The sequence below is a fragment of the Nicotiana attenuata genome, chromosome 2 (assembly GCF_001879085.1).
Source record: "Nicotiana attenuata strain UT chromosome 2, NIATTr2, whole genome shotgun sequence".
In the NCBI taxonomy this organism is placed as follows: Eukaryota; Viridiplantae; Streptophyta; class Magnoliopsida; order Solanales; family Solanaceae; genus Nicotiana; species Nicotiana attenuata.
The window spans coordinates 781,364-797,614 of record NC_031990.1 but is presented as its reverse complement, the minus strand read 5'-3'; the positions used below and the strand labels follow the sequence as shown (position 1 = coordinate 797,614).

The 16,251-nt window shown below is 35.7% G+C and overlaps 1 protein-coding gene and 1 long non-coding RNA gene across 2 annotated transcripts; one reads left to right on the top strand and one right to left on the bottom strand.

Moving 5' to 3' along the window:
* Positions 1,879-6,364, top strand: LOC109242778. Its single transcript, XM_019409636.1, has 5 exons — positions 1,879-2,595; positions 3,939-4,157; positions 5,397-5,495; positions 5,661-5,762; positions 6,032-6,364. The coding sequence occupies exons 1-5, from the start codon at positions 2,089-2,091 to the stop codon at positions 6,248-6,250; spliced, it is 1,146 nt and encodes a 381-aa protein (XP_019265181.1). The 5' UTR covers positions 1,879-2,088; the 3' UTR covers positions 6,251-6,364.
* LOC109222493 lies at positions 6,604-8,492 on the bottom strand. The gene is made up of 3 exons (XR_002067415.1): positions 8,041-8,492; positions 7,564-7,717; positions 6,604-6,971 (listed from the first exon to the last, which is right to left on the bottom strand). It is a non-coding gene; the product is annotated as an uncharacterized LOC109222493 (long non-coding RNA).

Genomic DNA, 16,251 nt, shown 5'->3' with positions numbered 1-16,251 from the left:
AATGCACTCTTCACATCCATTTGGAATAAGGTGAATTCCATATGTGATGCAAAGGCAATGAGGATCCTAATAGCTTCCATGCGAGCTACTGGGGCAAAAGTCTCATCATAATTGATCCCTTCCTCCTGATTGTATCCTTGGAAAACAAGCCTTGCTTTGTTCCTTGTAGTATTTCCATGTTCATCCAGCTTATTCCTGAATACCCACCTGGTCCTTATGATGGTTCTGTCTGGGGGGCTAGGTACCAGGTGCCATACCTTGTTTCTTTCAAATTGATATAGTTCCTCTTGCATTGTAGTAATCCAGTCTGCATCCTTCAAGGCTTCCTTCATATTTTTGGGTTCTATTTGGGATAGAAATGCTGAGAAGGCTTCTGGTTTTTTATCTTGTTTGAACTCCAGAATCAAGGGAGGTGATTATATTATCAAGTGGATGGGAGCTTTTGTGTTTCCAATTTGGGACTGAAGTTTGATTGGTAGAGGAACTGGGTAAGTTAAATGGATTTCCCTGCACTCCTTGTTCTGTTACTTGTGGAGTGCCTTGCACTGCATCTCCAACTCTTTCTTCAGCTTCAGTCGTAGTAATTGGGGTACCAGGTTCCTCTTCAGAAGTGGAAAAGGATGTTACATTGTCTTCACCTGTCACCTTCATATAGCTCATCATATCAGCCTTGCCATTTGAGACATCAAATATTTCCACAGGAACCAAAAGTGGTTCATTATCTTGATCATCACCGTTTCCTTCATTGTTAGAAGAGGGTGTCTCGTTGAATAACACATGAACACTTTCTTCCACACATTGTGTCCTTTTGTTATAGACTTTGTAGGCTTTGCTTTGAGAAAAATATCCCAAAAAGATCCCTTCATCGCTTTTTGCATCAAACTTCCCAAGCTGGTCCTTCCCGTTGTTGAGAACATAGCATTTGCATCCAAAGGTTCTGAGATGATTTATCTTTGGTTTTCTTCCATTGAGCAGCTCATAGGGGGTTTTGTTTGGGAGGGACCTGATCATACACCTGCATCTCCAAAATGTTTTAACTTGTACCCACTTTTTAAATAACTTCAGCCCCCTTTCTCCTCCTCCTCCTCCTTCTCCTCCTTCATTTTCTTTTTCTTCTTTTTCTTCTTCTTCTTCTTCTTCTTCTTCTTCTTCTTCTTCTTCTTCTGCTGCTGCTGCTGCTGCTGCTGCTGCTGCTGCTGCTGCTGTTGGTGCTGTTGTTGGTGCTGCTATGAAACTTCTGTTCATGGGATGATTGCCATAAGTATGTTTATCTGATTATTTAAAAATAAATTATAAATAATTACGTAAGTTAGTAGACAATAATTTGTGAATATTTCCATACGGGAAATTTAAGGTCACATTTAGTGATTTTCATGATAATTCTATTCTTTTCACGTTTATTGTTTCAATAATTTATAATTTAGATACTGTTGGCAATCTGATTATTTTATAGTAGTAATACACTATGAAAGAATAAGGTGATTATCTATCTAGTATGTTAGAAAGCTTTTTCAAAAACTTCAGCTTATATAGTGCTGAAGTTTTTACAAATAAACTAAATAACTTCAGCATCTTCTGCTGAAGTGTTTGAAAAAGCTTTATGACAAAACTAATGAATTCAGGACAAAAACTTCAGCTTATTTGTGCTGAAGTTTTTACAAATGAACTAAATAACTTCAGCATCTTCTATTGCCTTTGCTACTTCAAACCCGTCTACTAGAATGCTGAAGTTTTGCGTGATTGCCTTTGCTACTTAAGCCCCACATACTGAAGTTACGCGAAAAAGTGGGTACGCTTGCAATTTTTTTGCAAAGCTGACACAAGTTAAAACGTGAGCAAAAAATGCAAAAGCCCTTCCACAGAAATTGGGCCCGAAATTAGCAGGGAGCGCCTTCCTCGCCAAAACAATTTGAATTCGGACAGCCGCCAAAAACCTTCTCCTCTATCATCTCCATCTCAGAGTCCACCTCACTCTCACTCTCTCCTGTAACACACACACAGACAAAACCACCAAGAAATGATCTTTTCTCTGTCTTAAACTCAAACCTTACTCCCTCCAAAAAAACAGAGACATCAAAATCCCATCTAATGGCTTCAATAAAGCCATCTTCTCGCTATGCCAATTCCAGTTTTTCTTCCATAGGTTCTTTCCCCTCTTCCTCTACCGACCTAACCCCTCAAACCCACTACCACCTGTCTCGGGGCTCTTCACGCGCTCTCACGCGCCCTCAAGCTCCATCCGCGACGCGCCACAATTTAGGCTCTTTAGTCAAGAAATTCGTGGAGCACAAATCGGGGTCATCATTATATAATTCGAAGCTGAAGAGCGAGTTGAAACTAGCGGATTTTGTAGCAGAAGATTTGAAGAAGACGGCGAAAAGGGGTACTGGTTTGAGCGCTCTGCATAAGAAGCTGTTTAAAGGAATGAAAAGAGAAGAAGGTAGTGAGAAGAAAAAGGCGTTGACTGAAGTCAAAGGGAATACTAGGACTTTAGCTATGGTGCTTAGAAGTGAGAGGGAATTGTTGAGTATGAATAAGGAGCAAGAGAATCAGATTGTTGAGCTCAAATTGATGCTTGAGGAGAAAAACATAGAGGTATATTCTTGAATTGTGTAATTTGCTTAATGCTAGAATTCTATTAGAATCCATTTTAGTATTAATTTTTCCCCAAAAAATTGAATTTTTTTTGCTCAAGAATAGTGATAAGTGTTTTTTTTATGATGGTGGTGTTTGGCCCCAACCCGAAGGAAAGCCTTGGCGTAATTGATAAAGTTGTTGCCACGTGACCAGAAGTCACGGCTTCGAGCCGTGGAATAGCCTCTTGCAGAAATGCAGGGTAAGGCTACGTACGATAGACCCTCTGGTCCAAGCGTCCAGCCCTTCCCGGACCCCGCACATAGCGAGAGCTTAATGCACCAGGCTGCCCTTTTGTTTGGCCCCAACTTACGAGCACCTTGACTATTCCACGTGGTACTCCAGACGTTTGCATGTTTTACATCAATAATTGGATGTTAACTTGCAGTGAAATATTTTGACCAAAATGTGGGGTTTTATTAAAAGTTGCTTCTTTTTAGATTATGTAGGGATTAAATGTGAGGAAACTCTCAAAAAGTAATATTAGGTGATAGGTTATCAGGATAATTAGCACATGTGCAGATCTTTTGGTTCTTTAGTGAAAGAAGTTTAGTGTTAGAACGATTGGATCACTAGCTTTCTTTTAGTGTATGCTTCTGCTAAAATGGTATTGATGTCTTTGGTTGTGGTAGTTGTTAATTGCATAATGTGGGAATTTAGCAATGCTCTTATTGAAAATAGCACATTAGTTGTCAAAAATGTGGTGGATGACATTACAATACATGAAATAGAGGGGCGGGCTTGTTACCCATCAAGTTTCGGATCATGCGCCACTAGCCCCTAGCGATTTCTCGATTATTAGAAAAATATTATGGCACGTTGAGTAAGGATGTGAAGTTGCAAGCTGCATATCTAATTGAATATACCATGTTGATTATAGATACAAAGTTTCTTTGAGTGAGGTCTATTGGAAACAATCTCTGTACCTTCACAAGGTAGTGGTAAGGTCTCCGTACACACTACCCTCCCCAGACTAGGGATTTCACTGGGTTTGTTGTTGTTGTTGATTGAAGATACAAAGTTGGAAGCTGCATATATAATTGAATATGCCTATATGTGTTAGTAGTGGATGACAGGAACCAACAACCAAGATTGGCTTTTTATTTATCTGTTTCTTTTGTTTTTCTTGTATGAGTCTTGGAGTTGAACTAGAAAGAAAAGACAATTAAGAATTGTCAGAAGTGTCTCTCTTTCATCTCCAACAATTGGAAATTGGAAGGTGGATTAATATCTTGTTGTTGCATTATGACTTGAAGCTTAAACAGTGCTGTGATCTCATTTTCTAGTTTATTAAATGATAACAGGTTGAGAAGTTAAAGGATTTGTGTTTGAAGCAAAGGGAAGAGATAAAGTCACTGAAAAACTCCATACTATTCCCAGATGTAATGAATTCTCAACTTCAGGAATTTTTGGAGAAGCAGGGCTCAGAACTCAAGCAGGCAAAGCAGCTTATACCAAGTCTTCAAAGGCAGGTTACTTCTCTTACAGGCCAACTACAGTGCCTTGCTGTTGATCTTGCCGAGGTAACCTTCAGCTTAATATGATCACACACTTTATAATAAATCCATAAGCCAGTTGTCTAATATTCTTAATATTTATGTTGCGCGGACTCTCCAAAATGCTGTCGCACCCGTGTCGGATCCTCTAAAAATACGCTACTTTTAAAGGATTTGACACGCACCCGACGACATTTTCGGAGAGTCCGCACATCATAGCTTAATATAAGACCATAAGTTTAAGAAGAAGCCATTTTCTTGAACTTGTGGAGGTTGTGTCTTTGTATCAGTCTAACATCTAACTCAAGATATACTATAGGCGTAGTATTAAAAGAACTGCAGTATTCCTAAAGATAAGTGGTATTAGTTAAATAAAGTCTATTGGAAACAACCTCTCTACCTTCATAAGGTAGGAGTAAGGTCTGCGTGCGTACAAATTACCCTCCCTAGACCCCACTTGTGGGATTTCACTGGGTTTGTTGTCGTTGTTGTTATAGCTAAATGAAGTCAATTATTGTTTGATATTTTCAGCCATCTTAGCAATCTTCAACTTAAAAGCTAGAAGGAAAGAGACCAAGTCCATTTTTAGTTATGTTCTTCAGTGTTTCAAATTTTCTACTACCAAATATATGCTCTTGGTGTGAGTTTCCACCAATATCATTAACTGAGTTCTATAAGAAGATTACCTAATAGTACATGTCTCCCTATACTGCTTAACCACAAAGGCAAATTAGCAAAATTAGCTATGATGTGAAAATTTAGGTGTACTAGTGTGCATAGGCAGCAATTATAGTTCAATACTGCTAATTACTGCTCTATCTTGAGCCGGCGGTCTATCAAAAACAGCTCTCTACCTTCCCAGGGTAGGGGTAAGGTCTGCTGACATACTATCCTCCCTAGACCCCACTTGTGGGATTCAACTGGGTTATTGTTGTTGTACTGCTATATAACTGATAGAAGAAATTTTTTCACATACTGAACCTTGTTAAAATCTTTTTCCACGTTCCTCCATTTGCATTGGCTAAACGTCTCGTAGGTATGCAGATTTTTTTTCCCCACCACAGTACTATATGGAAGTCAAGTAACACTTCAATCTCTTTATGTTGTCAAGCTATGTTCTTTGCAATTAGATTGAGGAATTATTTACATCAATGATGAGTTTAAATCATCAGATTACTTATTTATCCATTTTGTTTGGAGGTAACAAAGGCGTGATATCCTGTCGAATCCATTTCTGAAAATGACTGACTTATATATTTCATACAGGTTAAGGCAGATAAGTACTCTATAAGAGGGTGTTATGATTCTCATAGTAGCTCCCCAAGGACACCAGATTACGATCAAGAAGAAGCAGCGTATTCTCTGGTTAGTAAGTTTTAACGATAAGCTGAACTAGAAAATGTGAAACAAAGATGGTGGCAAACGAACGACCAATGTTTCTGCTCCAAGTTAGGATTGATTCAGAAAGCATTTGGCTGTTATGTTTCAAGCTTAAGCTTCAGAGAGTTAACTAAGTTTTTCTTTCTCTAGGAATTCAGTTCTGAACCTACAATTCCCGGAAGTCCAGATGACATGCTTCTCAAGGACTTAAATCCGTGCTTAACACCTTATTCTACCAAGACGAAGTCCAAGGTAAGTGTTTCATGATCCAAATAAAGCCGCATGAATTGTTGTACTCGTTGAAGCTTCAAAGGACTACCCCTTACTATTAATAATCTGATTAAGTACCTCTATTAGTGTGGTTTTTACTTGTGTCTAAAAAGGAACCTTTCAAAGTTATAGCTTCATTCGATATATATTGCATACATGTCAACCATCAAGGTTAAAATTCCTGAATCTGCAGTTCTTTGAAGTTTGAAGTATGAACTGTATTTTGATGTCTCAATGTGATTTTCTTTTAGGAATTTGAGTTCAATTCTCCAGATGATAAGAACTTGTTTAAAAACAATATACAAGTGTACCATGAGACTAGCTATAGCTGCATTTCTTGTACAAGCAAAGTATCGAAAAGTTCAGAGTGTTGTCAACGTTCAAGGGCAGCGAAAAGTTCAGTTCGTGCAGCTCGTAGATCTGATGAAAGTAAATACACATACAGAAAGCAGATCCATAATAAGTTCTAAGGCTCAAGTTATTATTGGTGAATGCCTCGTAGCAAGCCAACATCCCCACTCTCAACTTCCAATATTATGTAGAAAACAATCTTCTTAAGCTTACCTCCCACAACCCTCCCCCACCCCCCCACCCCCCCCCCACCCCAAAAAAAAAAAACACCAGCTTTCTGGATGTAGAACAAGTTTCTGGTCAGCATTCATTTTGTTTGTATGGTATAAGACATGCTGACAAGAGTTAGAAAGTACAATAACAATTGCGCTTCAGTCTCAAGCAAGAGTTAGAAAGTGCTCATATTAATTTAAATTTCGTTGTTCTTTTCTTATTTTGTTTCAACCCTCAGTAGTATTTAAATATGGTCAAGTGACAAAATATTTATGTGCAGGACACTTGTATTTATTCATTTCATGCGCATATCGTAGATAGGTAAGCAAGTTCTTTCGCATTTTTATGCTGAAAGCTCTGCTAATAGGTGAAGCAAGAGAGATTGGATACAACAGGCATTGCTAGTTACACCATGCAAAAGAGTTTTTCACATACTTATTGGATGTTCTTTGGTTGAAAATGTCAGTAAATATTAATAAAAGAGCTTAGTTTCTCTAATAGCTAGGCTCAAAAAGTTTCTGAATTCAGTTGTCATCTTCTTTTTCCTTTCCCTGGAAAAATTGAAAGCATCCATCTATCTTGGTAGCAATCCACCATTAAGCGCCATTCTCACAGCCTGGAAAATAACTGTCACATTTCCAAATGGAAAAAAAATAAAAAAAATTATCCCATCAATCTAAAGATATAATTAACATTTCTATCAAACATTTAGGGGTTGATTTCCACCATTATAAACTGTAGCACTAACTTAATTATAAGAAAAAAATATAGAGCTGCATATGAAGAAGGATAGCCTTGGCGTAATTGGTAAAGTTGTTGCCATGTGATCAGGAGGTCATAGATTTGAGCCGTGGAAATAACCTCTTGCAGAAATACATGGTAAGGCTGCGCACAATAGACCCTTATGGTCCAGCCCTTCCCAGGACCCAGCGCATAGCGGGAGCTAGTTCATCGGGCTGCCCTTTATAAAGTTGCAGGTGAAGGGGAGCCTTAGAGCAACAGTAAAGTTGTCTTTCTGTGACATATAAGTCACGGGTTCAAGCCGTAGAAACAATTACTAATAATACTTGCATTAGTATAGACTGTCTACGTCACACCCTTGAGTGCAACCCTTTCCCGAACCCTGCATAAATACAGCATACTATATGCACCTGCTGCCCTTTATAGAGCTGCATGGTGTTAATAAATAGAAAATGGTTGAGAGATTAGGAAAACTTACAAGATCCAAGGAACAAAACAGCAAAGAGGACAAGAAAAACATGAATTGGCTCCAATCCTCCTTTCTTGTCTCTATCAAGATGCAATATTCCCCTCTTTGTGATATTCTTCTCAAACTTAGCCACTTTCCTCTCTGCAACTCTTTTGGAAGTTGTCTACAAAATTTCAGAAAAATATCACTTTCATTACCATATACTATTTCTTCAAAACATCGACTTTTACACCGTTTCTTTTGTTACACATTTTCTAGTGTATATAAAGTTAAATTCTTTTTCAAACTATGTCATAATTGTAATTAAAGTCCTACTATGAAGACACTTTGCAGCCTGTTTTCTTTTAAATTAAAATAATCTCTTTGTTATTATTACATTACAGAAAACATTAATAAAATTACATGTATCAACTGCATAACAGTTAGAGATAATCAAACATGCAGCTCCATAAAATAACACATAAGCAAGAAGGAAGATACTCTTACCATTGATATGTTGTTCCTTACGCTGCTTTGGCTGTACTTAGCACTATTTATGCACGTCGTATTAATTTGAATGTTGTAATGAAGAAGGAGGAAGATGCTTTTAACATTGCAATATTATTTTCTTTAATATGATAGTAAAATAGTACTACTAATTCTTTTTAAAAATTTTATGCTTCGACATCAAATGTTGGAAGAGTAAGGAAAAACATAAGACTTGTCAGCAAAAAAGTGATTTTCTATTTTGTTTTGCTTTGACATACAATTTTAGAAAAGTGAGAGCATTCATTGCTACTTACTCGAATTTATTTTTGAGCATTTAATTTATTGTTTTATGTATATACTTCACTAGCTATATTTTTTTAAATATTTTTCTCAGTAAATTTTTCATGGAAAATATTTTTCTTCCCCGACCCCACACATTAACTTCGAACCCTAATCCTCATTCACTATCCCATTTGAGGGACACTCCTTTATGTGTCCCTCAAAAATGATTTTCATAAAAAATATTTTCCTTCTCTGTCCCCACGCCTTGACCTCGAACCCTGATCCCGACCACTATCCCATTTGAGGGACACCTATGTATAACCTTTTGAAATATTGTACTTTCCCTTCAAATTATGGTTGAATCATCCAAGACAACCAGATAAAAGAGAGAAGAGCTATGGAGAAATCGGTCAATGAATAAGGCTTTCAGTTGAAAATATATAAGAAAAAGGAAACTTTTCTATATTTAATTGTTAAACTTAAAGCTTTTTATATAAAATCTTAATAATATGCTCTAATAAATACAAACATAGCATGACGTGTTTAAGATAACATACCTTAAACATACTCTTAATGTTTCAAAAGTTTTTTTTAATATTTAATTCGTGTATAATCAAACACCAATATATTAAATAAAATGGAAGAAGTATTCGAGTTTTCTTTTTCTTTTAATGATTCAGAACCATGCAATTACGTAATTTACGTGTAAGCAAATTTCATCAACATTTATGGAACTTTGACAAAATTCCCAAAGAGATGGTGAGAGAGAAAGAGAGGAGGGAAGGATTTCTATAAAATGGACAAAAACCTTCACATCATGTTGGACGGAGAGGAAAACAACAAAGAAATCAATTTCAGTAATTTAAATTAAGGTAGTCATATTTTTCTACCACATGGTTCTTCATCAAGAGAGTCATGAGTTGTAGTTTCTCTATTTTATTATTTAATTTAAATTATAAGTTTAATTCTTGAATTCAATCTTATCTTCTTTTGATTTCTTAACAAGCTAGGTTCTAATACAGGATATTTTATGTTCATTAATTCGAGGAAAAACAATAGGAAAAAAGGGAAGATATATAATGATGGTCTCATTGATTCCTATATTTAATCATCAATTATTCTCTTTTTGCTTAATTATTTCGTTGACCAACCATCATTATCGACACAATCCAAACCTTATCTTACTACCAAAACACTTTAGGGTCAATTGGTAGGTATTATAAGTATAGTATTAAATATGGAGTATTAGTAATATTTGGATTAGTTATATTGAAATTAATTATGCTGGAAATATTTCTTATCGACTGTTTGGTTTGATGTATTAAAAATAACATGCATTGCATAATTTTATTTTAAAAAATATTTTTTTACAAAATACTCTCCGACCGGTTGGAAAAGGATTTAGAAAAGGCTTTGAAAGGGCAATTCTGTTTTTAAACATGCTTAGCTATGTATAAAAAATCATGGTATTGTTAATGCCATGTTTTGTTAGGTATAAGAATAATACCGAATATGGTACCTAACTAATACACTATCAAATAAGGGATTAATAATATCAAAGCTAATCATATTTCATTTTCTCTAATACATCCTAGCAAACCACACCTTATAAATCCTTTTATATTTAATGAATTATTATGTTTGTGCACATCTACAATCGGATTTCTCTCACCCAACAAAAGATGAACTTCTTGCTTCAAGGTTTTTTCCAACGTAACTTACTTTAAGGTGTTGAATTCAAACTTTAAGTTAAATAAAAGTTTCAGCATTGACCGAGAAAGAAACAAAAAAAGAAGAAAATTTGGTCTTGGAATCCAAATTCTATACCATCGAGGGTGTGGTCGGATCTATCCCTTCGCTCTTAATCAGAGATCTCGAATTTGAGATATTTGAGTCAAGAATTTTTTTATACAGAATTTTGCCCATAAAATTTTTTCCCTTTTGATCCCGTTTATCCATATCGTTTTTTTTTTCAAAATTATATTTGTCCATCAAATTTTGCATGTTTTTGAAAAAAATTCGAAAATGAGTTTTTTCAAAAATTTCGATTTTGTTTTCCCCCACTCACAAAACTACAATATTTTTCAAGTGAAATGAATATCCAAACATAATTTTTTAAATATTATTTTTAACTTAACTCCAAACACTATTATTTTTAAAAAAATTTACTATTTTTATGTCCAAATGCCTACTTAAGTCTTTTTGGAACTATATGAAATGGTTGTAATCCAGTAGTACATAGGGAAAATGAAAGGAAACAGAAAGAAAGAAGTAAAAGTCAAAAATTTGACCAAAGGAGAAGGAGACAATTGAAAATGAACGGTAGCTATTTAATTGTCCCACTCGGTATTTAATACTCTTCCATTTCACTTGTGAGGTAAAGTTAAAATTAACTTGCTTATTTTTTAATCTCAGAGATATTTACAATATTTACATTGAATAAATTGGTGCAAATTGACACTCTTTACCACAAATTAGTTGGAAGATTAATACCAACGTGAGGAAACTTCTTGACAAATTAAATAGTTTTTTAAAGATCTTGACTTGTATAATTTTACTAAAGCATTATTGTTGAATACCATCACAAATATGTTGGGATTAGGGGTGTTAATGGTTCGGTTCGACCGGGTATTTCATAAAATTTATATCATATCATTTTTTTGATTATTCTATTATGTATAAACAAAATTAGATTTTTCGAAATCGTCCCAATCATGTCGGTTTCTCTTCGGTACCGGTACGGTTCGGTTAATTTTCGGTATTTTTTTTAAATATCATGTAAAAGTCACTAGTAAAAGAAGAATGCCATACCATACATACTTTCTCTAGACAACTTTACTGTTTAAATGGGATGAATTAAGAAAACATGAAAGATAGCCAGAGTATAGATCAATCAACTATTCTACAACAATATAAAAGAAACTACGAAAAGATAAATTACACGAGTGAAAAAATATTAACCAAGCGGGGACTCATGAATAAAGTTTGTGGTAGATTAAATATTCAAAAAGATAAATCTGACGTATACGAAAGGAAACATATTCAATACATTGTGGTTTGTTACTCATAGTCATAACTGCTAGAATACTTTGTGTCTTGCTAGTGAATATGTTAAAAATAATTTAGTTTCAGTAGGAGTAGTATATTAGGTTTGGGAATTAGGGTTTTGATTTTAATTACGTTGGCTTGTAACAATTTTCATAATTCCTAGGCCAAAGGAAAATTCAATTATTATTTTTAAACATAACATACATATTTTTCACATGTAAATTTATTCGGTACGGTTCGTTATTGTCGGTACGGTTGTAGATTTATATAAAAATCTACGGTGTTATTAAAAGAAACCTAAAAATCGGTTCGGTGCGGCACGATTCGGTCGATATAGTCGATTTTCAAATATCCATTGACACCCTAATTGGGATGGATGAGATTACTCCAACCTTAATTAGAGGTCTTGAATTCGAGAATCCTAAAAATAAAGAATTTTCTGTTAAAGAGCCACTTCCTCCTTTATCGGGTCATATGAGTCTGAATTAACCGCATCAATAGGTTGTAATACGAATAATTAAACAAAAAATATTTTTGAAATGACTTTTTGACCAAATAAAATAAATTTAAATCACCATCCCAAGAACTTCTTGACCCAAATAAAATTAACAAAAATAGAAGCAAGTGATAAAACGAACGAAAATGACATGGTAAGGAAAAGGGGAAAATCTTTGTAATTTCCTTCATCATATACTAATTTCTTCTTTTATAAAAGTGTGCCCTAAAATTTAATGGAAAATGGAAACTGTTGACTGTGACTAGTGTTTGTTTCTGCCTTCTCGGTACTTAATCAGCGTCAACCAAACAACGTCACACTCTGACGCGGTCTTGTGGACCCACAAATTTATGTATCTATTTGATTAATTAAATCGAAAGGAAGATTTTTAGAACTTTTAACTTTAAATATGTTGTAATTTTTTTATGGTTATAAAAAGAAAATCACTAAGAGTAAAATAATAAAATTTAAAGTCAAATTATTTTAGAAGTAGAAATATTTTAGACCGAACTCAATTCAATAAAGTTTCCTCGGGTTACTAACACGCAAATCCATATCAATGCTGGCGGGTTATTTGCGCACGCATTGATATGGCGACAAAAGTCGGTACAAGAGATCGGACTTTTAGTGGCGATAAAAGTCGCTAGAAAACCCACAAAATCGCTGCTAAAGACATATAGTAGCGACCTTAGGGTTGCTGCAAGTACAACCGTTACTGAATGTTGTTTGTGACGATTCATTGGGTCGCCACAAAACGATAAAAAGTCGCCACAACACGACATATTTGTTGTGACTTTAGTCGCTACAAATAGCTAATAAATATGTCTTCCCACACTGTATGACTACAATTATTAACGACTATAGTGGCCACTAAAGCCTTTATAGTTTCAGTGGCAACTATCATCGCTACAATAGCTTGAGATTTAGTTGCAACCTTGATCGCCATAAATACTAATTTCTTTTTGTAGCAAGGTTATGTCGCTACTAAAAACCTATTTTTCCAACAACAACAATGGCCAAATTCTAATACATTTTTATCAAATAGCTACCAATATTTAAAGCATTTGAAATTATTCAACAACCAATAAAAACATATCTCAAGTCAAATATTATAAATACTTTCGTGAACACAAAGTTAGTTAAATACATACCACACAATACTTCATTGTTTTTGTTGAAACAATTGATTTGACCAAAGGAGAAGGAGACAATTGATTTCAATACCCATAGATCACTTCTTCCAAGTCTTAAGTTGAAAATGAGTGATAGTGTTACGACCCAAATCTCCCTCCGTAAGACGTCGTGACGACACCTAGTCTCTATGTCTAGGTAAGCCTAATAAATTGTGGAATAACAGAATTGAACAACAAGAGTGCAACAGATAACTATAAAATGATAAAATGTTGCTCGACATGTACAAATAACCCAGCACTCGAGTATACACGGTGTTCCGAAACCCGAAAAATCATAAGTCACAAGCTATAGAAGAAAACTGAGTATCTCTATACACCAGAATTTAAGAAAAGTATGGAAAGGTAAATGACATAGGAGGGGATAGAGGGGGACTCCGAGGTCTGCGGACGCAGACAGATATACCTTGAAGCCTCCAAAATCTCGCTGCTCACTGATAATGAGGCTGATAAAAAGTACCTGGATCTGCACACAAAATATGTGCAGAAGAGTAGTATGAGTAGACCACAACGATACCCAGTAAGTGCCAAGCCTAACCTCGATCGAGAAGTGACGAGGTCAGGTCAGGGCCCTACTTGTATTTGATAAATAAGTCAGAAGAATATAGCAGTGTAATAAATAATGCACAATAGATTTAAATATGCAATAAATCAGCTAATTAGGCCAATTGTTAATAATTGAGCGGCCGTGCTAAAACCACGGAACTCGGGAGTGCCTCACACCTTCTCCCGAGTTAACAAAATTCCTTACTCGATCTTCTGTGTTCGCGGACTTTAAAACAGAGTCAAATTTTCTCGATTTGGGATTTAAATTAAACCGGTGACTTGAGACACCACAAATTATTCCAAGTGGTGACTCTGAATAAATAACTAATCTAATTTCGATTAATGTCACTTTAATTGGAAAAATTCCCCTATCTCCTCGGGAAAAAGGAGGTGTGACAGCTCTGGCGACTCTGCCGGGGGATCTAACCCAGAATCTCTGGTTCAGGGTTCAGAATTCAAACTTAGAATAACTGTTATACTTGGCTTTTATTTATTATCTGATTTTTACGTGTTTAAGCCTAATGTGCTAAATGCCGTTTTGATATTGCTTGAACTGTATATAAACTGTTACGAAACCCTCTTCTCTCTAAGTCTTCTAAATCATCTGGAAGCGTGCGCTTCGCGTGGCTTCTTTTCTGTTAGAGTCTGATCACGCCCAACTATGCCTTATAAAAAGGACAATGCGGTCGTTGCAAATATAATCCGGTTTACAAGTCCGGAGTCGAATCCCACAGAGAACTAAGGTTTAGCTACAGCTGTTCACTATCACCAAGAAGACAAGCTTGAACAATTCCTAACTTATAGATATTAAGATTCTTCTATTTAACTAATTAACTAACAAATTAAAATAGTAAATTAACAACTAACGATACTGAGGGTTAGAGAAAAGATTAAGGAGGTCTAGAGTTATGATTTCCCCTATTGTCGGAATCCTTCCCGCTATGTCTTCTATAATTTCGCCTAAGTATTCTCCTACCGATCATGATCACTCTTATTACCGTAAATCTCTCCCGAGTAATTATGACAATTTACTAGACGCACTCTCCCAAGCTACGCTAGCTGGCTTTTAATACAGCTCACTTCAGATCGCACCCAAGGCTTCGTTATCCCTAATTCCGCCTTTAAACCCTCGGTTATTGATCCCTCATATACTTTGGGAGTGGTGTTGTTTAACAATTACCTAAATATGCACTCTCTCCCGAGTCATGCATACTAAATAGGCACAGCTAATTGAGAGCTCTTCAACCAACCACAATATAAACGTAGTTGAACAAATGGAGAAAAGCTATGGCTCAATTATATAAAAACATAACAAGAATTTATCCTACAAAAGGTTCTATCAAACTCTAGATAACAAATTAGCTATTCATAATAGTATGTAAAACTACGATACTAAAAGTCATAACCAACAATGAAAAATAGGAAGAGGAAGGAAAAACTCGTAGAAGAATTCTCTGCCTTGCTCCCAATGTGTTCTTGCCTCCAAGGGTGTTGTCTAACCCTAAAGTAGTGTCTCTCCGCCTCCTTAGGTCTAATTTGTGTCCAAAATATGTCCTCCTCTTGTTCTTGGCCGGCCTCCTTTGTTTAATATAGGGTTTAGGACTTAAAATCCCATGTTTTGCACTTTAGTCCCTGAAATTCTTGCTTCCTGCCGTGGTCGAGGTGGAACCGCGGCCAAACATGCCCTCTGATTCTTCAGTTGTCCGCGACCATCTTCTACCGCAGTTCTGCCGCGGTTCTGCCGCGGTCGCGGAAAAACCGCAGTTTTTCACCCTGTTCCGTTTGGAATTTGGAAAAACTTAAAACATGAAAGTTGTAGCCCTTTGAGTTATCTTTCCAAAAATATATTGTGGAGCCCAAATGGAGTTCTGAGAAAAAAGTTATATCTATTTTACTAGACAGTGCACAATATGCCTCCTCAAGTCTTCGTTCGTACTTAATTATCAAATTTGACCCCCGAACACGATCCCGGCTTAATTCCTTGAGCTTTTACTCAGACTTCAAAGCTTCAAATCACTTAAATTCATTCCATAACATCTATATAGCTCGGAATCGCACCTACAAGGCATAAAACACACAATTAGTGCAAAACACTAGCGATTAAAGCGCAAACTCAATTAAAGTGCAGTAAATTAGAGTGTAATAAGCGACTAAAATATGCAATTATAGCCTATCATCAACACCCCACACTTACACCATTGCTCGTCCTCGAGCAATCAAACTACACTTTTTTATAGACACGACCTTTTTAAAACAATTCTCCTAACTCATCACACCAAGAGTATTTAAAATAGACTAAGCACAAAAGCGTAACATCTTCACCTCAAAATTTGACTCACAAGTAACACACGTTATTCACAAGTCACCCACTTACTCTAATATAGATGTCACTGACATTACCTTTCCTTCATGAATCAAGTGCGCTCACACAACACAAGAGAATAGTTCCACACAATAAAATTTACGAACACTTAGGAACTCAAGATAGAAAGAATTCACTCACTCTCAGAAATAACATTCATATGGCACAAAAGATGGACCATAAGCTTGCCCGTAGTGTACTACTCCACTAATCGAGCTCATTCAATCTTGGATCAATTAGGACTTTATTTGGTTGTAATGTAGGCTACAGGACGGGTAGGATACATTTAGATATAAGAGTGACTA

Excerpts from the sequence above, each read along its gene's own strand:
- LOC109242778 (XM_019409636.1), top strand. The coding sequence starts at position 2,089 with ATGGCTTCAATAAAGCCATCTTCTCGCTATGCCAATTCCAGTTTTTCT. Across the intron at positions 2,596-3,938 it reads TTGAGGAGAAAAACATAGAG|GTTGAGAAGTTAAAGGATTT; the intron begins GTATATTCTTGA and ends AAATGATAACAG. Across the intron at positions 5,496-5,660 it reads AAGAAGCAGCGTATTCTCTG|GAATTCAGTTCTGAACCTAC; the intron begins GTTAGTAAGTTT and ends TTCTTTCTCTAG.